Below are 25,807 nucleotides of genomic sequence, written 5' to 3'. Positions count from 1 at the left end.
GCATAGACTACTGCAGTTATCTAGCAAAGTCACTCCTGTACGTGGGCATCTTCGCATAGGGCAAGTACTAGGTTAGAGTGGTGTGTATGATATGTGTCCCCATCATCAGCTTGACTTTCATGATCATCTGAAAATTTTCATGATCATAATAATAAATAATAATAAATAAAAGCTTTATTTCTAGCCCGCCTTTCCAGAGATCAAGGCGGGTTACAATGGTGGATTTTGCAATCCAACAACATACAATTTACAATAAAAACATTGTCAGATCTTCCCTGTTCTAGTGGAAGTGCACCTGCAGCATGATCGAAGAGCCATCTGTCATTTGATAATTCCCAGAATGCACTGATGTAGCATCACTGAGCATTGTGGGAACATCAAAAATGATAATTCTTAATAAGTGTGGCTCCTCAGTTGATTCAGACTAAAGCTTAGAATAAACATATTGATTATGAATTTGTTTCCACAATGAATTAATCCCAAGGCCAAGGGATAAATGTCTCTACAATCAGCATCTAACTCAATGTAGATGAAAACATTACAAGCACAATCACACCTTTAACACTCATTGAAGAAATAGATTAAGTGATTCTGAACTTTAGACTTCTGGACAGAGGAGGAACAAAGAATCTCCATCTACTCCTAGAAGAGAGATGTGTTGCCTCAACTACCTTAATTTTATCAATTTTTTAAATCTTATTTTAAAATTCCTAATATTGTTATTGCTTTCTTTTTATGATTGGGAGGGGGGTTGGGGTAAGGTATTTTTATATATGAGATTTGTACTGTATATTGTTTCTTTCTGTTATCTTTGTTTTGTAACCTGCCTTGATTCCTTCGGGAAAAGGCAAGATATAAATAAATTAGATATTATTATTATTATTATTATTTACACTGTTACACTGCAGAATTAAACTGATTTAGTACTGACTTCAGACTACATTGGTAGTTTCTAAAAATTCACCATAGTTCACTATGGTAGTTCACTACAAATTCCTTGAGCCCTTAGAATGGAACCATGTCAATGAAAGTGGTATCAAACTGTTATAATTATGTAGTGTGGATAGTAGTTTGCCCAAAGTATGAGATTTCCCCCCAAGAGACACTCACTCATTCTTTTAATCTCACTGTATAGTATTTCCTGTTTACTAGCATTGTCTCCTTTTTGCATGGAAATCCGCTTGCTTCTTTGCTTTTGTTTTAATAACAGACAAAAGGAGCTTACCTAGTGCTGACATTTCTGCAACAGACCCATTAAAGACTTTTTGTTCAAACACTGGTGCGTTGTCATTATCGTCGAGGACGACAATTTGAAATGTGGAAGGTGGCTCCAGATATTGATTGGTATTGCGATCAATAATGAGAGCCTTCAGCTGATATACGGCTTTCTTTTCTCGATCCAACCTTTCGTTCACAGCCACATCGCCGGTATGGTCATTAACTCGGAATAAAGTCCCTGCACCTTCTCCTTCGAGAACATACTTAGCATTGGGATTCTGTATAGTTGATTTGATCTAAAATGTAAAATTAAGTAAGTAAGTAACACTTGAAAGATAAAAACTGAACAACATGGTGAAAGGAGGAGGCTATAGCTTAATTCTGAGTGCTTAATTCTTTAAAAATCTTGCTTTGAATCCCTTTATATTCTACCATTCTTGGGCTGTTATTTCTTTCCCTTTTTCCCTTTTGCTGGGAGGTTTCCCATATTCAATAACTATAAAGCAGGGATCTATAACACGGTGGTAATATCTGTACCTATTGAATTTGGTCAGTGATAGTGGGGTAGAATTTAATTTCCAATTAATTTAAAAAATCATTTTATACGAATCCAACAAACAATAACAACAATAACCCACAACATTACAAAAACAGATCAGACTACAAAAAGAGAAACGTGGTGGCTTTACTCTTCTATATCTAGTGAACAGTTCACTGTGCCTTATCCTTTCCTTTTCCAAACCTTATTTCTTCTCTAGGTCTTTCTCATTCCATATAAATCTGTTTCAAAAGATACCTTGCCTATGATGAGTAACTTGATCACTTGGACCTGTTATTTCTGTATTTGTACAGTACTTATATACTGAATAAATGGATACCATATTGCCCCAAATTTGTCATCAGCCCTGCCTTCTCTTATTGAGTTAACAGTGGCGGGATACAGACCGCTGCTTTGCGGCATTCTCCCACCGGCGCCAAACCACGCGGCTCCTGCGCGGAGCAAAAAAGAAGCTCCATTTCGGAACTTCTTTTTGTGGCGCCTCTATGACGTCGCGAGGCGCCGCTGGCGCATTCGCGATGTCATAGGCGCCGCGACACATCTGGACGCTATGCGTCCAGTACGTAAAGATGGTGGCGCCCATGTGGAAGGGGCGCCGCCATCTTGTTCGTATTGTATACGTACTAGGGTTAGGGGGGTGCGGAAGCACCGCCCCTTCCTAACCCTAGTACGTATACAATACGTACTATATGGCGGTTTGTATCCCGCCTGTGAATGTTAACTTCTCTGTTAAACAACATGCCAAACCTTACATAACACCCCCTACACATCATTTGCAGTTTTCCAACAACATGTAGTATGTAATAATATCTAATGTCTTGTCTTGCTGTTATCAACGGAACATTTATGAGCTCTTTGTTTTTTAAATGTTCTTTCATAATTGAAAATAAATGCTTGAAAATAATCATTATTTTTCATAAAATGTGTAATGAGGTTAATCACATCTAGCCAAAACGTCTTATCTTTATTTGCATGAAATCCACATGTGGTATCATTTCTAGATATTGTGTTTTAAAAAGAAATTTTCAATGTGCATATATTTGGGACGAAAAGGACTTGAAGCTTAAAAGACCTGAATGTTGCAGAAAGTGATACTGACACACTTTCTCATCTCCAACACAATAGTTACATTATTCAGATCTTATGTGAACTATCTATACAATGGTATTTACAAGCTTAAGCAAAAAGTTAATTATATTATACTGTATTTTTCACCACTAGTTTGTACCATTCAGATGCTTATATTACATTATATTCATTTTATTTTGTCATGCTATGTCACTGAATCATTTACGAAACATAATTGAGGTGGCCTAACCCAGTGCTTCTTAAAGCAATGGTCCACAAACTGTTATCTTCTGGCAGGGAGGAAATTTCCAGGAAAGAAAGGAACAATGATCCTGGTTTCTGTGGGGAAAAATGCTGGTCAACCACATGAGATATTTTAAGAGGCACGGGTCTAATCAATTTCTTCATTCATTGATAAAGCAGTAATATGGGTAATCTCATATGCTTAGTAATAAAGTTAATGTTCGGTTTTCTGATTCACTTTGTGGTTTATGTTTAATAGCTAATATAAGGACAACCTGTAAGTTGAAAGCACAACCTCAGGATGGTACACCATGTCTCTAGGCCCAAGATAATGTACACTGGTTAGTTACACATATACATATGTGTGTTGAGAGACATGTGAAACTGACAGCACAATGTAAGATCAGCGAACATACTTTTAAAGGGAGAGTACATTATAAAATGTCTCGGTTAACTATCTGGTACTCAGGGAAAGCTTTTCAGATGTTGTCCACTGTTTGAATTTGACGCTCATCTTGATAGATGCAGCTGAATGTTTTCCTCTCCCTGTACATCAGCTCGAAGGCAAACTTGTCAGGCTGCCATGGCAAAGTGAAAGAGACCTTTCCAGATCAGTGCTGTTGATTGACAGGAAGCTGGAACAAGGACTGCCAGCTAACATGAACCAGCTCTGTTCCTGATGAAGTCTCCTCTCTTCTTTCCAACAATCCTCCCCAAAGAGACTGCTTTACATTGCACTTTTGCTATTAAGACTTCCACGAAAGTATCACATGGGATTCCTTATTGAAAAGTGTGTGTTCATTCTGAGTCTGAGCTGGAGAGTAACGAGTTACAATTAACTGATTATTTATAACTAGTTCATTTCTCCAGTAATGGAGGTATAATTATCTTAAATGGAAATTGTAACTTAATGTGGGATATTTTGCTCCTCTATGGTATGGTGGTAACATTTTAGTTGCTCTTATAGTTATAGGAGTGTGACCTTCTTGACTGATGGCGGATGAATATCACATGGTTCAAGCACTGGCAACACATACACTCTTCTGTGTGTACAGATGACAATAAGATGGATCAGATTGTGTTTTGTACCATGGGCCATCACTTATGGCTGTGCTTAAAACTCTTCAACTCTTTAGTTAGTAAAGTATAATTTAACTTTCTTAATATTTTAAATTGTTCTAAACTGTCACACTGAGATCATGTGGTAGAAGGTGGAATATAAATATAATAAACATAAAATTAAAAAATGAATAAGAATGCAAATTACTTCTAAAAATGAACTTTCCAAGTTCAGGCTGTTACCAAATTCATCCTTACCTTCCCAACATGGTGAGGTAGTGTCACATTAAGATTTTCTCTAATGTGCAGATTATTCCAGACCCACTCTCTCTTTAGACGTTTGTGGTTGGTGGCGTGTATAGCAGGCTTTGAGAAATCGCCATAAAGAAAACCCGGAGCCAGAACTATGAAAAATAGAGAGCAGAAGCAACGACTTGCCATCTCTGTAGGTCCGGTGGCCTTAGAAAGCCCTGTAATAAAAGAGTAAGAAAAACGATTGAGAAGTAAATGAACAGTGGTGTTTTCTTGTCCATATTTTATACTTAAGGAGAGAAACCCAAGTGCAAGACATATCTCTCCAATTTTCTATACCAAACTGGCAGTGCTGTACCAAATAGACCAGAACCAATTGTCAGCTGTTCTACCTTCCTGAAACTGTTTAGTTACCTCTGCCTGTCTTTGGGGGATAGGGAAAATTTCACTTGGGAAAAGTACCAATTTTGATGGAAAGGTAGGTCATAAATCAAAGCAAATGAACAAGCAAGCAAGCAAAGCATTTGCTTTGGTGAAACGTCAGGAATAGGCTCTTCTAGAACATGGCCTCATAACCCAAAAAACCCACAAAAACTATGGATGCCAGCTGTGAAAGCCTTTGACTTCACGTTTACCAAATTGTCCTTTAACCTCCAGTTCAGTCATCCTGTGTATGTTGGCTGGGGCTGAGGGCACTGTCTTTACCATCACCCAGAACAGCCAAAAACCTTGGGCCTTTCCCAAGTGTGCCAATTCCTCCTTGTACACTGAAGGGTTTCCCCTTTACTTTGTTCCTAGATGTGTGCTGCACAGCTGTTAATGCTGAGTATGTCCGAAATGACAGATCTTTACCCAGTCCATTAAAAAAGAAAGAAAGAAGTTATCACCCATGTACTAGAAAGAACAAACAAGGGCGATAGTGCATTTGTTTCACTCACGTGTTTCAGTTTGATTTACAGATTCCTCTTTCTGTGTTCCCAAAGCACACAAGTGATTTCACTTCCTATCAAGGCTTTTTGAGCAGACTAGATGTCACCAGATATAATATATCTCTTGACTCACTTCAGAAATGAAGCATCAGCTCCTTCCTGTGAACAGTTTGTTCGCTGAAACTTTGGATATATTTGCAAGGCAGTCACAAGATAACTTAAACATTATGCCCTAAATATGGTTAGTAGTTGTAACTATTCTTGTTTGTCTTCAAGTTCTTTTTGACTTTTGGTGACTGTCCTAAAGGCACCAAATCCCTCCTGATCTTGGAAGCTAAGCAGGGTCAACCTTGGATATGAGACTGCCAATGGCTACCAGATGTGTAGGATATAGTTCAGAAGAAGGAACCGCCAAAGCCACATCTGAGTATTCCTTGCATAAAAAAAAAGCCCTATGAGATTCATGGAGTTGCCATAAATCGATGGTTGATATGAAGGCACATACGCATATAAGGTGACTATCACAGGTGCTTCTTGGCAAGATTTGTCCAGAGAGAGTTTGCTGTTGCCAACCTATGAAGCTGAGACACAATATGACTAGCCCAAGATCATTTAATGGCTGAGTCAGGATTTGAACCCTAGATTTGAGTGCAAATAAAAAAAACATTGAATCTTTAGATTTTCCAGCACAACTCTATGGTCAACATCCGCTAGATGTGAGAATTGTACCGAAGGACCAACAGATGCCGAAAGAAGTGTTCACTCTCGAATCTGTAGTTGTTTCCAGTGTGACTTCTTATTTTGTTTTTATTTATTTATTGGATTTATATCCTAACTTTTATCTAAAATGGTGGAAGGTGGCCATAGATTCTCACGGGAGGACATAGAGTCTTCTAGAGAGAACATGTTAATCAAATGTGTGAATAATCAAATCCGCAAAAGTCAAAACCGCAAATGTGGAGGGCCAGCGGTATACTCCATGAACCACAGAAAAAGGTTATCGGAACTGTGACTGTTTCAAGGTCTGTCCCCTTTTCTGCATTCTGCAGTTGGCCTTCTATATCTACTGATTCTTTATCGATGGATTCAACCAGCCATGGCTTGAAAATATTTTAAAAATATATAAATTTTGAAAAGAAAACCTTAATTTTAACATTTTATGTAAGGGACACCATTTTACTATGTCATTATATTTAATCCCATTGTGGGAGAAAGGCAGGATATAAATCTTTGAAATAAAATAAAATAAAGGGACTTGAGCATCAACAGATTTTGGTATCTGCAGGTTGTCCAGGAACCAAACCTCAGCAGATACCAAGGGCCCACTGTATTTACCAAATTATTTTCCTCCTGGGCCAAACCACAAGGCATGTCTAGCTGTCATTTGCCATAAAAAAGCACCCACAGAGTATCATCTAGCTGTTAGAATCCATTAAAAAAACTTATCCAGCTACATACAATCCTAGAAGTGGTACAAAAATCCTAGTATTTCTGTATACGGTCCCAAGATGTCCACTCTTTCTAACTATAGCTACTTCAGGAAAACATGCATTTGAGCAGTATTGTGCCTGCAAGGAGTATATTAATCCAAAGTAGGATACAGATTTTAATCCAAAATAGGATACAAATTCCTAAATAGGAATTTAACATATAATATTAAGAAATGGAAATACCTGAGCTGTTGCTGTTGGTAGAGAAATGTATCCAGAGCTGATCTCTGTGTCATTTGGTCTTGGAAGCAACAAAGTGGTCAACTTAGTTCAAATTGTAAAATGCTGGCCTTTGCACTTTTGAAATGCTCACTGTATGCAGAAAAGTTTAAGAAATCTTGCTTTTTTTTGGTGAGAAAGTTAAACAAGGTGAAATGGCCACTTCCCACCTCAAAATAACATAGAGCCTGAGATTTCAAGTGGCATCCAGCTTGCTTTTAATATTAATTATTAAATCAGTCATATTAAATTATTTTTATTACTAATGTATTTAAAATACATTAAGAATGACAAAGATTGAGAAAAGAGAAAAAAATTGAAAATTGAAAATAAAATACAATGGGCCCATTCACACTATGGAAATAACCTGGTGTGAAACCGGGTTATTTCTGCAAGGTTCCCACTGGCCCCCAAATGTATCCGGTACTGTTTGCGGAGGGGGGGGGGTATGGAAAAACCCACTTAACTTGGCGTATTTGGCACTGCATCCTTAAGTGCGCCTTTTTTTAAAGTGCCACAGTGATCCAGATCTTCAGTAGTGTGATTGATCTAGGTCACACTGTATCATTTGTGGAAATGGAGGCAGCTCCATTTTAAATTAATACGAATGGCAACAGGGTTAAGTGTGAATGGCAACAGGGTTAAAATGGCATGGAGAGATTTGGAACAGCAAACGTAGTGGGAACATCAATCTCTGAAGATGCCAGACACAGATGCCAGTGAAAGGTCAGGAATAAACTCTCCTACGATATGGCCACATAGCCCAAAAAACCCACAACTATGGATGCCAGCCGTGAAAGCCTTCGACTTCACACTTTTTAAAGAGAATTTTCAAAGAATATTAAAAAGATGTTATACCATACATCTGAGACAATTAAGTATGTTATTAGTTTTTCCAAAATGACTTTATTGTGTCTTTATTATTTAAAACTTCTTTTTGGAATTTAAGACCCACAGTAAACATTTATCTAACCCAGTAAGTTTCTAGCTGTCTAGCTGTCTAACCTCTGCTCTTGCCTTTCCTCCTGGTAATTCCCAGTTCATCTATTTCAGAAGCATATGGCAGATAAAATGGTGCTTGTTTAGTAAAGAAGAATAATGTTGTCGTGAATAATATTGCCAGTAAAGATATTGCAGCAAAATCAACAGAGTTCATGATGCCTTAAATATTCCTCATTTAGTCATGGCATGATGGCATTTTACTTGGCTTTCACCGAGTTCTTCGTTGTATCCTGTTGTTTTCCCTTCTCCCATTCCTTTGGCTTGGCTTCCTATGCATTGTTTGCACATAGGCAGACTTGTTTTTTTTTTTTTTGCAAACAAACAATGCTTTCCTTCAAACCGCAAGTTGAAGGAAGCTCACTTTGGTAATTTAAATCTCTGTGGAGCAAGCTGTGACTGTGAAACTTGACTCATTTGCTAAAAACTGAAAAGTAGCAGGTTCATTCCTTGCAAAACAAAGCTGCTGAATGTTTTTCTGCACTAGAAAGGCAAGAGACTTTCTTTTTAAAAAAAGAAAGGAAAAAGCTTAGAATCTGGGTCAGTTAATAGTCCAAACATGCATTGTGCCGAATGTTTAGAATCCATGTGAAATCTTGGCAACTAGGAAGTGTAATGTGATATCAGGAAAACCCAATGCAATTCATGGTTGCATCAACAGAATTATAGTGTCTGAATCAAGGTATATATTGTTATTGTGCTTTGGTTAGACCTCACCTAGAATCCTATGTGTATTCCTGACTACCACAGCTGTAGAAGAATATTGACAAGATGGAAAGTGTCCAGAGAAGGGCAACAAAGATGGCAAAAAAGTCTGGAAATTAAAGTGACAAATAGGAGAGTATCGCATTAGCTTTGCTCCCAACATAGATAGATAGATAGGTAGGTAGTGTTTTCTTTTACAACACTAATTCCAACCTCCTAATTGTTCCTTCTTCAAAGAATCCAAAGGATGCTAAAAATTCCATTCAGCGTTGTCAGTTCTGTGGGGAGAGAGAATACTGGTAAACTAAAAACTCTAACATGAATCCATCAGCCAGAATATTGGCCATGAAGCTCTCCGCATGGCAGAAAAGCTGTTAAATGCCACAAGAGGCTGTGTCTTTTCCTGCCTTCTTTCACATGCAGATGCATCCTTCATGTGGTGGGAAGTATAGTCTTCTGCGTATGTTTTTGGAACAACTGTACAGGAAAGAAGTTGGCTTATAAGCCCCTTGCACCAAAGACTCCCAAAGGACAAAGCACATCTGAGCAAATAATTGATACAGACATTAAGCTTTCACTGCCAATAAGCAACCTGGGGCATATAGACACTGCAATGAAAATACAGCAAAGTGTATTGTAGACTAGCACAGAACACAAAACAAGCATCCTTATGGCTTGTTTTTCTGTGATAACACAGTTGCTCATTATTTTTACTATTTCAGTACAAATAGGTTTTTATTTTGGTCAAACTTAGTTAATTTACAGAACCCACGCCTAATAGGATTTCTTGATTGGGATAATACTGTTGGGAATTTTAAGAGATGCAGTGTTTAAAGTTTGGAGAAGAGGCGGTTGAGGCCAGTGGCCAAAGGTTTGCAAATCCTGAGCTGCTCTTAGAGCAAGTTATTTTGCATCTCCACCCACCTGGAGTTTGCTCTGGCACTGAAGAGCCCTGTGCACTACGCAGGGCATGTGGAGGTCACATAGTAAAGTTTACAGCAGGAAGAACTTCTATAAATTGTTTATAAATTGTTCTCTACTAAAGGGTGGAGAAGTTGGAGCAGACTTGTTCGCTGTTGCTCCAGAGGGAATAACTGGAGCTGGTGAGTGGAAACAGCAAGAAAGCAGATTTCCACAAAACATTAGGAGAAATCTCCTTAAGAACAAGAGATGTTTAACAGTGGAGCAGACTAGAGGTGTAAACGCTTGAGTATTCCATCCTTGCATGCAAGGATGAATGATTACAGGAGCTTTCTCTCAATTGTGAGAGAAAACAAATATTCCTCTGCAGCACTTTCTTTGTACTTGAACATCCTGAAGTGTTGCAGAGGAATTATTTAGTGGAGAAAAATAATTAGGCTGTTTTTACACACACACACACACACACACACACACACACACACTGTTTTCCATGCATAAACAGTGAGCGAGATCCTAGATCAGGGGTAGGCAACCTTTTTGAGACGGGGGCCGGGTTGCTGTCCCTCAGACAACTGGGGGGCTGAAGTCGGGTGGTGGAGATTACACCACCGCCACTGCCGGAGCCCTCCTGGGGGCCCCCAGTGGTGGCATCGGGCCTCCCAGAGGCCCTCTTGCATGACCTCGCTGCCATTTTGGGGGGAAAAATGGCGGCGCCCGGAGCGTCGAAAAGCAGCAATTGGCGGTGGCGGTGGCGGCAGCAGCCAGGGGCCAGCTGAAAGGCCTCCGCGGGCCGGAGGTTGCTGACCCCTGTCCTAGATCATGGATTTAGCTAAGTATATTTAACCCATCCTGTTTTATTAGGCATCAGCCACTTCAAGCATAGAGGTCTGTTCTCTGGTTGATTGGGTCACATGTGAAATTTTCATCCCATCCTTCTAGCAATCTCAGATTTTATTCATTTTTATTTATTATTTATTTTATTCTATCCTGCCTTTTATTGCAAAAAGGGACCCAGATGCAACAATCGGAAGCAGGATCCCTGTTACAATTACTTCTTGCACTGGAGATCACTGGCAGAGGGAGGCTGGAAACATTAGGTATGCTGGGCCCTGATCATAGAAGAAGAGACCTCTATTGCTCATGGTGTCTGCTACTTGGTGAGGCTGGATTGTGGGACTTCTGTAATTGTGGCAATAGTGCCATGGTTCTGAATGTACAGGGATTGTGAATACAAATCAGTTACAGATGCGTAACTTTCGGTTACACATTTGGTACTGCCATAGTTAATTCAAGTCAGTATTTTCTAGTTATCTATTCTATAGTAACTCAAGAACTACTAAGATTTGCAAATATCCTTCATGAGGAAATGATATTAAGAACGGTCCTCTATGACCCTAAGTATGTGTACGTGCATTTCAGTTTTAGCTGCATGCAATTGGGTTTCCTTTAAATGAACTGTCGGGGGAGTAAGGAAGGGCCAGATGGCTGGCTTCCTGTGGATGGCAGAATAAGGAGAAATCCTGAAGATGAGAAATCCAAAGCCAGTTCTTCTTAGTGCAGACAATGGATGAACATAGCTTGAGCAAATACCATGCCTGACTTCCAGAATCTTCCTTTGTGTTTCCATATGGTTCTGAGAAAATGAACTGGGGAGATGCGAAAGAGAAATCCAGGTGATTTTTGTTTGTTTGTTTTTGTTAAGCAGTCATAAAAACAAATTAATAAATTACACAAAAAGTTTTGAATCATGTATGAGAAATGCTGGCTTAATGAATGAATTATGTCATACATTGCTTTGCTTATTATGTTCTTTGGGAAAAGACTGTGGGAATAGTGATCGCATGATGCATTGACAATAGTGGTACTTGAGTCATGGAGGGAAAATTTATTAAAAAAAGGAATACAAATCCACTCAGGGCTTTAGTTTTAACTTTAAAAGAGCTATCCGAGGTGCTGGACCAATTTAAATTTAAGCTCATGCCTTGTAGAACTTCTTACAGGTTAAGCTTGATGAGATCAACCATCTCTTTAACATGGAAGCTGCAGCCACCATTGGAATGGGTGCCCAAACATCCTTTTGCCGCTTCCCCACGGCCTGCAAAGCGGCGGATCGGGGTCTTGGAGGCTGCCGTTGTGGCAGCTGAGGCCCCGATACAGCGGGGAAAGGGTGGCTTACAGGCCACCCCAAACGGGCGGTCTGTAACGTGCCAATAATTCAATGAGATCCATTGCACATCAGCCATGATGCTGGCTGCATTTGTGTAATGTCCCAAAAGACATTATGGGGCAAAACAGATGGGCAGGAAGAAGTGGCCAGAGGCTGCGCCCGACCTGGTCACCCTGGGACTGTGGCGACCACAGGCCATGGACCTAAGGATGCCTGCTGCCGTGGTCCCAAATGGACCAAAAAAAGGAGTGGAAAATATCACCTCTTTTTGGGCTGGTTTTGGGATGCCTTAGGTCAGGGTTCGGCAACCCCCGGCCTGCGGGCCAGATCCTGCCCAGCGAGACGGCAGGACCGGCCCCAGCCCGGTCTTGCTGCCGCCGCCACCAAGGTCGCCGCCGCTTAGGGATGGCATATCCCTAATGTGGAGAGAGGCCTGGGGCCACAAGGGCCGTGAGGGAGCCCGCGGAGGCGGCAGGCTGCTTCCACGGGCTCCTTCTCGGCCCTTGTTCCCCAGGCCTCCCTCCGGAGAGAGAGGCCTGGGGCCGCAAGGGCCATGGAGAAGCCCAGGAGGTGGCCTGCTCAAGCCCTTCCCTTCGGCCGAAAGAGCCCCTTGTAGCCCTTTTGGCCGAAAGGAAGAGCCAAAGGGCCTGGGACGGGTGCCCAAGCCCTTCCTTTCGGCCGAAAGCTCTGCCCCTGGCATGCAGCTCTGCCCCCGGAGGGTGGAAGCTCCACCCCCGGCACGCGTCCCCGCCCCCAGAGGATGGAAGCTCCCCCCCGGCTTCGGCTCCCCAGTTGTCTGAGGGACAGCAACCCGGCCCCCGGCTCAAAAAGGTTGCCTACCCCTGCCTTAGGTGGTCCCGGCACAACCCTGGGTTAGCTTCAGGGGCATGTAGTGTCTAAACATCAGCTCCAGACCGGCTGGAAGTATCTGTGTCTCCCATTTCAGGTCTATGTCTCCCTTTTCTTCCTAAGAATATGAATGTCGTGAAATAGTGTAGTTCAACTTTATGTAGGTTTATGATGGCATAAATACCCAACTGAATGCCAGCCAATATTTCTATTTCACACTCTTCATCCATTGACTTTCAATAGATTGCTTAATCCTAAAAGACAAATGGCTAGAGTTCTTGAGGGCCAAGGGAGCAATAGCAATTTTGCACAAGGCATGGGGTGCACCTGAGACCTACATTTAGTTATGAGTCCCAGTGTAGTTGATCTACTGAGTCAGTGAGAGCTTGGCAAATAATCTGAGCTCTTTAGAAGATGGGTGTGATAAACATCCTGATTATTTTACTCCAACATATGGCAAGGCATTGGATAGATCCAGTTGTCCCACAATAGCTGTGCAAACTGATTAATCTCTATTCAGAAGTAAGACCCACTGAATTGAATGCAATTTACTCCCAAGTATGTATAGGATTGCAGCCTAAGAGGTCCTATCTGTATAAGAAAACAGACAAAAGACCATAAACAGCATTAGGTGGATTCAGTAAAGAACTCTATTCACCCCCTTTGCTGCAGAAATTTCTATTGGGTCTGCTTATGACTGCATAACGTTTTGTAACCTGTACACAGATCTTTATGTCAGAAGGGTGCATCATTATGAGATTCCTTTCTAAACGTACCTTCCCCATGCTCTCTTCTCTTTGTGGGGATGATTGCTTGGTAAAAAATTGTTTACTAGGTTTATTTAAAAATAAACTTTAAATATAGTATGTCTTTGATTACACAAGAGTTCTCCTTAGTCTTCAGAGATAATGAAGGGATGAACTTGTATTAACTTGAAAGTTCAGCTTCCACTTAAGTGTTGGCCCCTGCATTTAATTCTTTCCCTGCTGTGCACATCTTCAGATTGCTGACAAAACTCCTGCATAGCAGATACCGACGGGGAAGCGAAACCAATCTAGCAAAACAACCTTCTGAACAGCATGTATTAAGTGTATATAGCATAATGAAATGAATGGGTCTATAGGATGGGAATCAATTTACATGCCTATAAGGACTTTCTTATTAAATTACTAAATCTGACAACTTCCAGACAATGTAGAATTCTGCTTTCTTAAAAACATATATATTCCTCTCAAGTCATGCATCTGCTTGTACTAATTTCTCATACAAATGATTAGGGTTGTGCATATTTGCAGAAGAAACCAAAGAAGTGAGCCAAGAAATTAGCCAAACTGGGAAGACTTGAAATGGATATTGCCCATGGATAAAAATGGGTAAGGTCCCTAGGCTTAAACTGGTCTGGCTCAGACTTAGCCATGCTATTCTGCTCAATACATGGAGAAGCTTGGTTTCATTCATTCAATCCAGGCCCTCCTGGCTTCATATTATTCAGTGGTAGTAACGTGTGTGGATGCGTCAGTGCATGCATGCACCACCATTGAATAATAGGCATGATGATCTATGGGCAGTCAAATCCACAATCGTCAGCCTGCTGATATGGAGGGCCACTGTATTTCTGAGCTTTGAATTCCAAGTCTCAGCCACATATCAAGATTAGCCTTCGGACATAGATCCCTGTGGCAGAAATGTGGAGTCTCCTAATCTGACACTCAAAGAGCTACGCCACTCTGGCTTTCTTCAGGGTTGGTGTCACACAGTGCATGGTGTCGCCCACTCATGGTGTCTTCCCCTCTATGACCTCCTCTCATACCACACCCATTCAGAATCCTTAGTAACATTTTTTGTACTAATTTACTCATATATCGTAATTCCCATATGTCACTGAGTGGAATGCTAACAATTGTGACATAAACAACTAGCAAAACTAAAATGATACTTTAAAATTACAATATCACACACACACGATAACTGTGTTTACGTATGCATAGTTTCATGTGGTTAAAGTGAAAATTTGGTAAAATGTGATCTGTTTAAAGAAAACTTAAAAATTAAAATATATATATATATTTTAAAAAATCAAATTTTTGAAATTTTAAATTTTAATTAAAAAAAGAGATGTGTGTGTCATTTAAACAGCATACCTCCAAAGTGACCCGAAGCCCCTTTATTTTGGCCTGTCTGTATGGGCCCAAAGTTTCAATTTCATGTGCTTTCAGATAATCCCTGGCTTTAAAAGTACAAGTGTGTATGTGTGTCCATGTAGAAACTATATTTTCTTTCCCTGTTTGTTCTGCTCGAAGAAAACCAAGTCTCCTTGTAGCAACAGACTCCTTGTAACCTGGCACCCCCCTGACATGTTGGACTAAAAACCCCATCACCTCCACCAAGTTGGGCTGATGGGAGTTGTTGTTCAACACACCTGGAGGGTGGCAGTGAGGAGGGGAGAAGCCAGGCCTCCCTTTTCAGCCTCTGACAGTGCAGACGCCTTACTCTTGAGGAAGCAGTAACATCCCTTCTCTTGGCAGTGAGCTTGAAAATCATTCTGGGGAATAAAAAAGAGGCAACCACCCTCCATCTTTTAAATAGTAGCTGCTATACGTACAATTTGGCTTGGCAACAGCAGTCAATCAAAAAATGTCTCTAAAGGTTAAAACACTATACAAATCCCTTTACATATATCCTGTTTTCAATTACAGCATTTGGCTTCAACAAAAGGAGGATATGAGGCAAGGTTATTCCATTTGGCAAATCCCTTCAATAGCCATTAACTGTTTAAGGGAAAGCTTCCCTTCCCTTTCATTTCATTTTCTTCTGCTTGGGGTGGTAAAGGTGGGCAGACAGAAAAACAGGATAGGGCACATGGACCCTCTCTTTGACTCATTGAAGCCCAGACGATATAAGCAGGGATTTGGGGAGGAAAGTCCAAAATTTCAGAGGTCAGTCCTTTACATAAAGACATCTTCACGGTGCTGTTCAGTTCAGGTCCACAATCCAGTTATAGTATCGGAATCCCATTTTAACTGCTGAGTTACAGCACTACAAAGATCCCGTGTGTGTGCACTTTCAAATCAACTTTTAACTTATTGTGATCCTAGGGTTATCTTAGGCAAGGAATACTCAGAGGTGGTCTGCCATTTCCTTCCTCTGAAATATAGCCTATAGTATGAAATATAGCCTACAGAGACTGTACAGTATATATAGCCTGATATTCCCTGATGGTTGCCCTGTTTAGGGCATCTGGTGCTTGCAGGGCATAGTATGATTATGCCACTAACTCATGATATCACTATAATTCCATTTTAACTGCCGTGGTTCCATCCTACGAGATCCTGGGTTTTGTAGTTCAAGGCAGGCTGCATAGAACACACAGCTAGAATTGTAAGCTAATTTATAAACTTTTATATCACATCTTTTCCTCCACATCTTTCAAGGTGACATAGAAGACTCAAAAGTTATCTTTAGATTTCAGCAACTACAATCCCCAGCGTGCTGTGGAGTTCTGAGCATTTTAGTCCAAAAATGTTTCCCCAACTTATGGTATTTCCTCTCCATTTGATCCTCACATTTATTTCATCAGGCAGGTATCATAACATCCAAAATCTACAAAACTGCAGTACCTTTATTGGAGCAACCAAAATGCACAAAATACACGATCCAAGCTTTCGAAGCAGCAATATGCTTGTTTATGAACAGTCAACCAATTATTTTAAAGTTTTAGGGTAGTTTAAAAAACAACAACACATTACCACTTTCTTCTTATTCCTAACCAAAATCACTCTCAGAAACTCAATGGAACATCCTTTTGCCTAACTGCAACCATACATGGACCTGAAGTGGTTGAAGTGAGCCTGCAAGAATGTGGCAGTGCAATGTGCTCCTATTCACTTTTGCAGCAGTAACCAACACTACCTCTTAACTAAGGCTCTCCAGGTACGGATTGTTGTTGTTGTGTGCCTTCAAGTGGTTTTCAACCTGAGGTGACCCTAACATGGGTTTTTATTGGCAAGATTTATTCAGATGAGGTTTGCCATTGTCATCCTCTGAGGCTGAGAGCATGTGACTTGCCCATGATCACCTAGTAAGTTTCATGGCTGAGTTGGGAATTGAACCCTGGTCCAGATTCATAGTCCAACACTCAAGCCACTATGCCATGCTGGTTCTCAGGTACAGATTAGAGAATGGAATATATTTTTAAATGCCTATTTTAAACATTAATTGGTAGCAGTTGGGGAGCCTGGCTTGTGATATGAACTAATGCCACTTTCTAATAAACATTACTCAGTGTCCTCAGAGATTCTGTGACCTGAGAGCATCCTGGGATGGTGAATATTCTAGATGGAGATATTTGAGTATCTCAATGTAATTTGAGCACATATCCTGGGGCAATGTAGAGACTTGGTCCATCAAATTTTGCACCATTCCAAAACAGCTGTTAGCTAGGAAGCATTCTTATTTATCTGGTTTTTTGCATTTATAAGTCACTTATGAAACAAGTAGCTCAGGTATCTCACAATTAACACAAAATAATAATAGGATGTAACATATCAAAACCCCACAATAAAGCCAACAATAAAATACAGAAGTAAATATGAAAGTCATGATAAAAATGCAATACAACGCCAATCCAACAGATATTTTTTAAAACGAGCGAGGGGAAAAAATAACAAGTTATACAAGATCAAGTGTACTAACTGCAAGAATCCTTACATATCTCAGCATCAATATTTTCCTGCTTTCCTCCCATGTTTCTTACCTGGCTTGGGCTTTATCCAAACCAACAAGAGTCTGTTGACTATGTCCACTTAATACCCTCCAAGTACTGAGTGGATACAGTGAAATATCTAAAACAAAACGAAAATCTGCATTAAGCAATACAGGGAGTGTTCAGCTTTCCAGTCTCCAAGGTTTCCCAGCTGGGAGTCTGCCCTTTTCCCATCCTGCATCCCGGCATCCTGTTATTGTTCCAAGCCTTTAGTAATGCTGGGTGTGGAGGAAATCAGATAAACTTTTTTTGACAATACCTTAGGCCTGGGAGTAATATGCAAGAAGCAGCAAAAGATGGGTCTCAAGAGAGGCGAAAGAAAGAAAGAAAAGAAATATTGATTTACTTAGGACCATTAATATCAGTTTAATATAACAGCAGTAACTAGATTGAATTACACTACTGAAAGCGAAGCCTGCATGTTCTGGCACTCCTTGGCAAGTTGGTCCTAAGGGCCAGTTTAAACACTGGATCCCATAGCATCACACAGCCAAAGAGAACGTTTGCATGTTTCATGCGGCAGGCAAAAGATTTAAAACTGAAGAACATAGGAAAATGATTTATCCTAAGTCAGGCGATGGTCCCCCTAAGATGAGGTGGCTGTTACAGCAGTTTGAAACCACTTTAACTGCCATGACTCAGTGTTATGGAATTCTGGGATTTGTAGTTTTGTGAGATATTTAGCCTTCTCTATCAGAGACCTCTGGTGCTCCGCCAAGCGACAAATCCCACAATCCCATAGCATTGAGCCATGGAAGTTAAAGTGGGGCAAAAGTACTTTGTTTTTGCAGTGTGGCACCAGCCTCACTTTTGTCTTTAGTATCTTGCTTGAAAATGGTGGTTGCACTCTGTAAGGGGTGTTTTGATGGTGTATTCCTGCATGGCAGCAGGTTGGACTTAATGGCCCTTGAGGCCGTTGCGTCAAAATGGTCACGTGTGAGGGGCGTCTGGAAGCCCCGTCCCTCACACGTGATGACGGCACCCTATTGCGCCCATCTGCCCTGGGCCTTAGTCTCAATTTAGTCATCTTTTATTCTAGGGATAGTTCAGGCTTGATTTGTTCTAGGACCTATTTGTTAGCCTTTTCCACTATTCATGGTACCCTCAGAACTCATTCTCAGCCGCACATCTCAACTGAGTTGATTTCCTTTTTATCAGCTTTCTTCACTGCCCACCTCTCCAACTATACATTGTGATGGGAAATATGATGGTATGGACAATCCTAAATTTTAGTGTTCAGTTGTATATCTTTGCACTTCAAGATCTTGTCAAGTCCTCTCATAGCTGTGCTTCCCAGTCCTAGTCTTCTAATGTCTTAACAACAGTCTCCATTCTGATCAGTGATTGAGCCAAGGTATGGGAAATCTCCCCCCCCCCTCAATTTTCTCATTGTCAGCATTGAATTCATGTAAATCTTCTGTGATTATTTTTGGAGTTTTCACACAGCTAAATATCCGACTTACCTGTTTCATCCGTCATCCATTGATTCTTCTCTTTTGTTTTGGCTACAGATAGTGTCCTTTTGCATTCCTCCTTGACTATGTGCCTGGCATCTGTCCATAGTTCATTTGATTTCCGGTCAATTAGGCTTAATAGTGCAAATTTATTTTTCACATTATCTTTAAATTCTGCTGGGATGTTCTTCAGGTCATATTTCAGCATGATGGTTGGTTTTGTAGTCTTCTTTAGCTTTATTCTAATTTTGGATCTTAGTATTTCATGGTCTGTGCCACAGTCTGCACCTGGTCTCATTTTTAAACTTATTTAACTGCAGTAATAAATTAAAAACAGATTTAAAAGATTTAAAAAACATTTTAAAAACTATGTATGCTGTATTTGGGATGAATTAATGAGGCTGAAAGGCTTTGATGGGCAGACAAATTTTAACTTGGTGCCGACATGGCATGAATGCTGGTGCCAGTCAGGTGCCAGGGGAGAACATTCCACAATTGGGGTGCCTCAGCTGAGAAGTCCTCTCCCAAGTCCCAACACAATGTATTGATCCGACTGATAGGACACGGAGGAAGGGACCCCTGGTTGGTCTTATTCCTTGGGCAGGCAAACATGTTGAGGAACACTGATCTCATATTCACCAACTGCCCTAATTTTGGCAGGGAACGTCCCCTGTCATCCCATTTTCAGCTGCTTCCCCCCAGGTTCTCTTTCCTGTTCCTGCTTTCCTCCTTTTTGTCAGCTTAGTTCAATTTCTGCAAACTCAGTTTAAAGTGCAACAGTACTTTGCCATCAGTTAACTCAGTAGTGGTCCCTAACAGGCAAAGACAAACTGCTGCCATTGTGACCACACTATGATGTCACTTGTCCATGTGTGTCCCACTTTTAATCTGTGAAGTGCTGGAGGATATGCGATCTCCACTAACTGGCAGCAGCTCTCCATGGCTTTGGCAGATACACTTTTATAGTACTACCTGGAAGTTGTACTTTTACTTGGAGATCTTTTCCATGCAAAACATGTGCTTGCCTTTTGTGTTATGTCCCTTTCCTACTCTGGGTGAATATCTGGAGCTTAGCCCATGAACAAATAAGATGGCTTACCACTTCCGGATTGAATTCAAAAGCCCCCGGATGTTATCATACTTAAATTGCCACCTATCTAGCCAGGATGCTGCTGCTTGGATGCATCTGGGTCAAAGCCTTGCTCAGACAGCCAATTTTTAAAGTCGGAAGCTCCCCGACTTCAGAAAAGTGCTGGCTGAGTGAAGCTTTGACCTGGGATGCACCCGGGGGCTAATATCCCTTGAATAAGAAAACAAAGCATTTGGAGAATAAAAGTCTATTTTTTAAAAATTAAAACATTGTTCAAATAATTAAAAAATAGAGAAAAGAAAACAAAGCTTTTGGGATCTTCCAGGCATGACTTCAAGGCATTTTCAAATTCAGGTATAGGTTCCCAAAACAACAAACTGGTTATGCACAAACACTCCACTCCCTCACAATGAGAGTCTGTAACAACCTGAAGACACATTGGCTCGTTACAGATGGGCACCCTAGGACAAACTCAGTCTGTGCTAGGGTTAGAAAGGGGCATCTCTTCCAGACACCCCTAATCCTAGCACGGACTGAGTCCGTACGAAATGGCAGTGGCTGTTACACACAGCCGCCGCCATCTTGATGTAGCGTACGCGCTGCGTCCGTACGTCGCGCCCCGGAAATGACGCCGCGATTTTCGCGCTCCTTCATTGCAGCATCCGGGAACTGCCGTTTGGCTGCTGCGGTTCCCGGACGCTGCAACCGGCAGCGGCGCGAGACTGCCCCTTCTGGGTGGTCTGTAATGCGCCACAGTGATAGTTTAAACACATGAAACTGCTGTACAGAGGAACACTAGAATTCATGTGCTGAGTTTGGAAAAGCCTGAAAAGGGAAAAACAAAACAAATGTCTACTAGGAAAGGTAAGACTATGTGCCCACCTTCCTCCTCCCATATGCTGAGTTAACTGTGCAAATTAGTCTGGCATTTTGAGTTCAAGTGCAGCAATTGAAGTAAAAACATCAGGTTTTAACAATTTTAAAGGTTCAGGGACACTACAAGGAAAACATGGCTTCAAGGTACCTACAGTTTCATATGAGAATGCCTCTGGCCCCTTTAGGTAATCTCCTACAGAAATTATGTGCCTATGTAACCTGCATTTAAAAATAACAAATAAAAAAATTAACACCGTTTAATTTATTATGTGGGCATAAAAACCTTCTTGGTTACAAGAGTTAAAACCACATTGTAAGAATTAAATTAATATATCTGAAATAGTCAAATGCCGTAAAAGCCAGATAACAGTGTGCTGTCTGTCGCTTTACTTGTTGTCTGCTGAATCTGGCATGGTGGCTTCAGAGTCGGTGTCGTCATCTGTTATGCAATCATTTAATAGGTCGAAAAGTTCTTTTTTAAATGTTTTACTTCTTTTAGAGATTTTATATTTTTTCTTTATAATTTTCATTTTTCGTTTCAGTTCATGTATACAACTGCAACACTCGTGAGGCATGGCTTTAGTGATAGGTGGGAAGCGGCTGGTGGATTCCCCTTCTTCACATTTGGCCGGCGGCTTCAGATCGGGACAAAACTTTTTGGTTGTTTTTTTGGACATTTTGAACAGTTTTCCCACAACTGACTCAGAACTCAACGGTGGCCATCGGTCATTTGGCTTCATAGCCACCCATTTTCAAATATGCATTCAAGGGTGAGCTTTTCTTTCATCATCCTCCAGTTTTCTTATGATTTCCATTTTGGCAGCCAAACTTATAGATCTATGTTTTTGTTTTTGGGTTTTTAAAAACAAACAAACAAACATTGGAGAATTAGTGAGGCAGAATTACCTGCTCTTCCCTTTTCTCTGTTTTGCTGTTTAAGTAAGGGATTCTGGGTGCAGCTACTTTTCCCATTGCCTGTTGCAGGCATGCACAACTACAGTAGTATCAGATACAGTAAAATCCTGCTCTTTTTAAGCTTATTGCATTGTTTGCCACAGATACACTGCTGCAACCTAACACTGAAATTCTGTGTTTCTCCAGCCCTCCTTCAACGTCTTCTTAATGCCAGTGCTGTTGAAAAACTTCCAGCTAGACAGAGGAGGAGGGAGAAAGTGGGCTTGGCAAGTACAAAAAGCCTTTGTAAAAAGGAGCATCATTGTCAGAGGTCTGTATTTTGGGGTAGGAATTAATATCAACTAGCATCACAGAAGGCTTGCTCATTGTGGAGATGAAAACTGCTAGAAATAGTTTATTGACATGGATCAAGTGATTTTAGACGCTTCTTTGGGGTAAAGAGATGACAGCTGTCGCAACGAATGCCTACATTTCAAAAGGCTTCACTTTACCACTGACAAGCACCCATACATTTTCCCTTCAAGGGAACCCAACCTTGCAATCCAGACTGGATTTTTGTTCCATTTGGAAAGAAGCAGTGAGAGATCTGAGTAGGAATCCACTCATCTTGCAAGTAATCGGGACCCAGAATGGAGCATCGCCCTAAATAATTCACAAACTATCTTTGGTGCTTCAAATAAACAAGAAAAAGAGGCCGGCTTGACGGTTTCATTGCCTTATTACAAATGTGGCCAAAGGAACTGCAACCTTTTTATGGGACACTTTCATAACAACTGCAAGTTAAATAGCTTTTCACCTCTATCCTTCATCACAGCTTAAGAGGGCTGATTTCCCTGTGTGAGAGAAGGCTGAGCTCAGCTGACACTATTTCATATCTTTTTTTTATGACGGGCAGCAGCAAAAGACAAATAGCACTTTGAGAAATTTCGATGCATCTATTATTCAAGAAGGTTAAGCAACTAATGAGGGAACATTTTTCAAAGCTTTCCCTGCAGAAGCTGTTTACAATTAAGTTTCCTGCAAAGAAACGAAGTCTTTCTTTCAGCTTAGATAGAGGAGCAGGAAGGATGTTGAGTGCCTTTCTAATCAGCAGCAGTTATCTTGAGCTGCATCCATGATGCAGAAATAATCTGGTTTGGCACCACTTTAACTGCCATGGCTCAATATTATGAAGTTCTGGAAACTGTAGTTCGTTTGTGGCACCAGGGCAGTTAAAGTGGTGTCAAACTGGATTATTTCTGCAGTGAGGATGCTGCCTTTATGATCACAACACAGTGAGGGTGGGGAAACTTTCTGTGTGTATTCTGGACTCCATGTTCATTACAGCAACAGTCACATTTCTAATGTGAAGCTGAAGGCTCTCATGGCCGGCATCCATAGTTCTTTGTGGGTTTTTCGGGCTATGTGGTCATGTTCTAGAAGAGTTTATTCCTGATGTTTCGCCAGTATCTGTGGCTGGCATCTTCAGAGAAGTCACATTTCTTCTCCTAATGATGTCTTTTTTGGCCCCACATGCTTACCACGATTTTCACATGAGTATGCTCCTAACTTAGGGGCAAAGCAGACTGGCAAAAACACCAGTTTAAGGGAGGCGTGAAGTTTGGCATATGCACTCCACACATACTGACGCTATCCCCAAGGTGGCACCATGCTGCCCTGCTGATCACAGTGCAAGTGGCATCATGGTGTTTCTGCGGCACAGCATTTATGCGCTGTGCTACATAAATGAGGAAAAATTGCTGTGGCTGTAGAAAAGCTGGCTTTTTACTAGCTTAAAAAGGAGTGGCATTTTGACGCTTCTTTTTGAGCCAGCAAATAGCTGGATCAGGACTGTGGCATGCAGTTGCCACCCCTTTGCAGCCATCTGTTTCGACCCTTACTCATACAGGGATGCGGTGGCTTAGAGGTTAAGATGCCAATTCTGATGATCAGAAGATTGGAAGGTTGGCATTTCGAGGCGCAAATACTGCATGATGGGGTGAGCCCCCCCATAATTGTCCCCTACAATCCTTGTAGTTTTAAGAATCTATTGGAGGCTGTCTTACTCTCCTTCTGTGCTGAGTATACTTCTAGCTAAGTCTGCCCTGCCCCCCTGAATTATTCTAAAAAGTTGGAAAACATTTTAAGAAAGAGGTTGAATAGCAGAAGAAAACTGTGCTATTGTAGTCAAATGGGGACTTGCAGAAAGATAATGCAAGGGCTAAACTGGAATTATGGCACAGTTTGACTGCAACAGTTCAGAACACCTCCGGGAAAACAAAACAAAACAAAAGCCATTGCCATTATTTCCAGGACTTTGAATTAGAGCTATGCAGTTCTGTTGGTCATTTTCAGTTACTCTTTTCGTCAATGATGGTGAATTATATCACAGAGCAAGGGGTCCGACTTCAGTTTCCTGTAATGAGATTTGTTACACAAAGGAATGTAAGACTTAATGATTTCTCAGGGAAAGGTATTCATTCAAAAAAATAAAGAAACACTTTAGAACCTCTCCAGTACACTCATGGGACTGAATGAGAAGAAAGGCCTTTTGTCAACTTAATGCTTCCTTGTGAAGTTAAGAACAGATATAGAGGAATGAAATGGGAAGCCTGGCATAGGCAATGCGGGGAGGCTTAATTGCCTGGCTTCGGTTGTCGTCTTGATATGGATCTCATCTTCCACCTTTACTAGCACCTTTATGAAGATTGGTGCCAGTGGAAGATCTGCTACTCCCATCTCCATACTCTCCAATTGTCCCCATTTGTCAGGGACAGTGCTGATTAATCCTTTGTCATCCCACTTTTTCAACTGCTTTTTAAATACAGCCAGCCCTCCACATTTGCAGCTTTGATTATTCACGGATTTGAATGACAGGTTCCAGGAATCTCTAGGTCTTTGTTCCCGCCATCCCCAGATTACTTTAATTGTTAGAAAATGAGTTCAAAGTGCAATAGGAGATTATTATTATTATTACCTTTTATTTATACAGTGCTGTAAATTTACATAGTGCTGTACATACAATCAATTAAAATAGATAAAATAAGCCTGTCTATGGCGTACATTCTACAAAAATAATTAAATATAATACATATTAATACATGTTAACATTCAAACAATAAAATGTTGAGTTTGTACTAAACTCAAATGAGGTGGGGTGGGGTGAGAGAAGAGGTTACCTTTTCCAGTAGACTCAGGCAAAAGCAAACTGTTGCTACCTCTTCTAGCTTATGCCACCTTCCTCATCAATAACGTTTGCCATCTTGATCATATTCTGACGTTGCTTGGCCATATACATTTCGGTTTTTATCTGTAAAATGTTGAAAAGGTATGCATCTCTAGTGATGCATGAATCTGTCAGCAGTGTTGTCATGCTAAATTAGGTAGTACAGACACTCATCCTGACAGTTTCGATAGTCGCATCCGCAAGGAGACTCCAAAGATGCAAACAGCTGTCTTAATTCATATCAACCAACCAGTTTGAGAGCTTTCATCTCTAGCAGAAACTCAAAGTAGACAGGAAAGTTGCAGATGACACCATTGCTCCTGCTAATCATATTGCCTTGTTGTTTTGATCCTGTGAGCCCTAGCTCCATTATATCACTGTACAGACAGAAGGGAAGAGCAACGTTTCATTGGTGTGCTTGGAAAATTCAGAAAGAATTGGTGAGCTTCAGGAGAGACGTACCAGACAACCTTTAGCACATACAAACCTGAATTAGATACCTGGGTAGCTTATCACTGTATACTGATCTCTCTCTCACCCGCTCTCTCATTCAAATAAGTCCTGGTTTTCATGTTGATAAACATTTCTTTTCTGTAATTTCCCCAGGGCTTTAATATATTTCTTGCCATATGGCAACAAGTGGATTTCCTCAGAGTATAATCCTCCCAGTGTGCATTGTAAACAAATCCCATTCTGCTGTCATTACTACAGTACTTACTGCTTCATTTTGGGTATGTTTCCCCAAGATTTACATAACAGTGTTAGTTTTTCCCCCCATTACTCTGGTTGCAGTGGGTTTATATTACCTATATAAAAAGAAGATACAG

At 40.8% G+C, this 25,807-nt stretch overlaps 1 protein-coding gene and 1 long non-coding RNA gene across 3 annotated transcripts in view; one reads left to right on the top strand and one right to left on the bottom strand.

Moving 5' to 3' along the window:
- The window catches only part of CDH5 (cadherin 5), a 30,898-nt gene extending 13,321 nt beyond the window's left edge, over window positions 1-17,577 (bottom strand). Inside the window, exons 1-3 of one of the 2 annotated variants that reach the window (XM_042438287.1) lie at window positions 17,432-17,577; window positions 4,406-4,617; window positions 1,226-1,514 (exon numbers count right to left, since the gene is read on the bottom strand). In XM_042438287.1, the coding sequence (XP_042294221.1) occupies window positions 1,226-1,514; window positions 4,406-4,588 (472 nt within the window). In that variant the 5' untranslated portion in view covers window positions 4,589-4,617; window positions 17,432-17,577. Of the gene's footprint in view, window positions 1-1,225; window positions 1,515-4,405; window positions 4,618-7,001; window positions 7,082-17,431 lie in introns of those variants that run through there. The other variant, XM_042438288.1, reaches the window with a different exon arrangement.
- LOC121914674 lies at window positions 10,999-24,594 on the top strand. Its single transcript, XR_006100557.1, has 3 exons — window positions 10,999-11,335; window positions 21,403-21,630; window positions 21,962-24,594. It is a non-coding gene; the product is annotated as an uncharacterized LOC121914674 (long non-coding RNA).
- Window positions 24,595-25,807: the final 1,213 nt, after the last annotated feature.

The sequence above is a fragment of the Sceloporus undulatus genome, chromosome 8 (genome assembly GCF_019175285.1).
Source record: "Sceloporus undulatus isolate JIND9_A2432 ecotype Alabama chromosome 8, SceUnd_v1.1, whole genome shotgun sequence".
Classification (NCBI taxonomy): domain Eukaryota; kingdom Metazoa; phylum Chordata; class Lepidosauria; order Squamata; family Phrynosomatidae; genus Sceloporus; species Sceloporus undulatus.
Note: the sequence above shows the minus strand (reverse complement) of the source record. Positions and strands in the feature narration are given on the sequence as shown.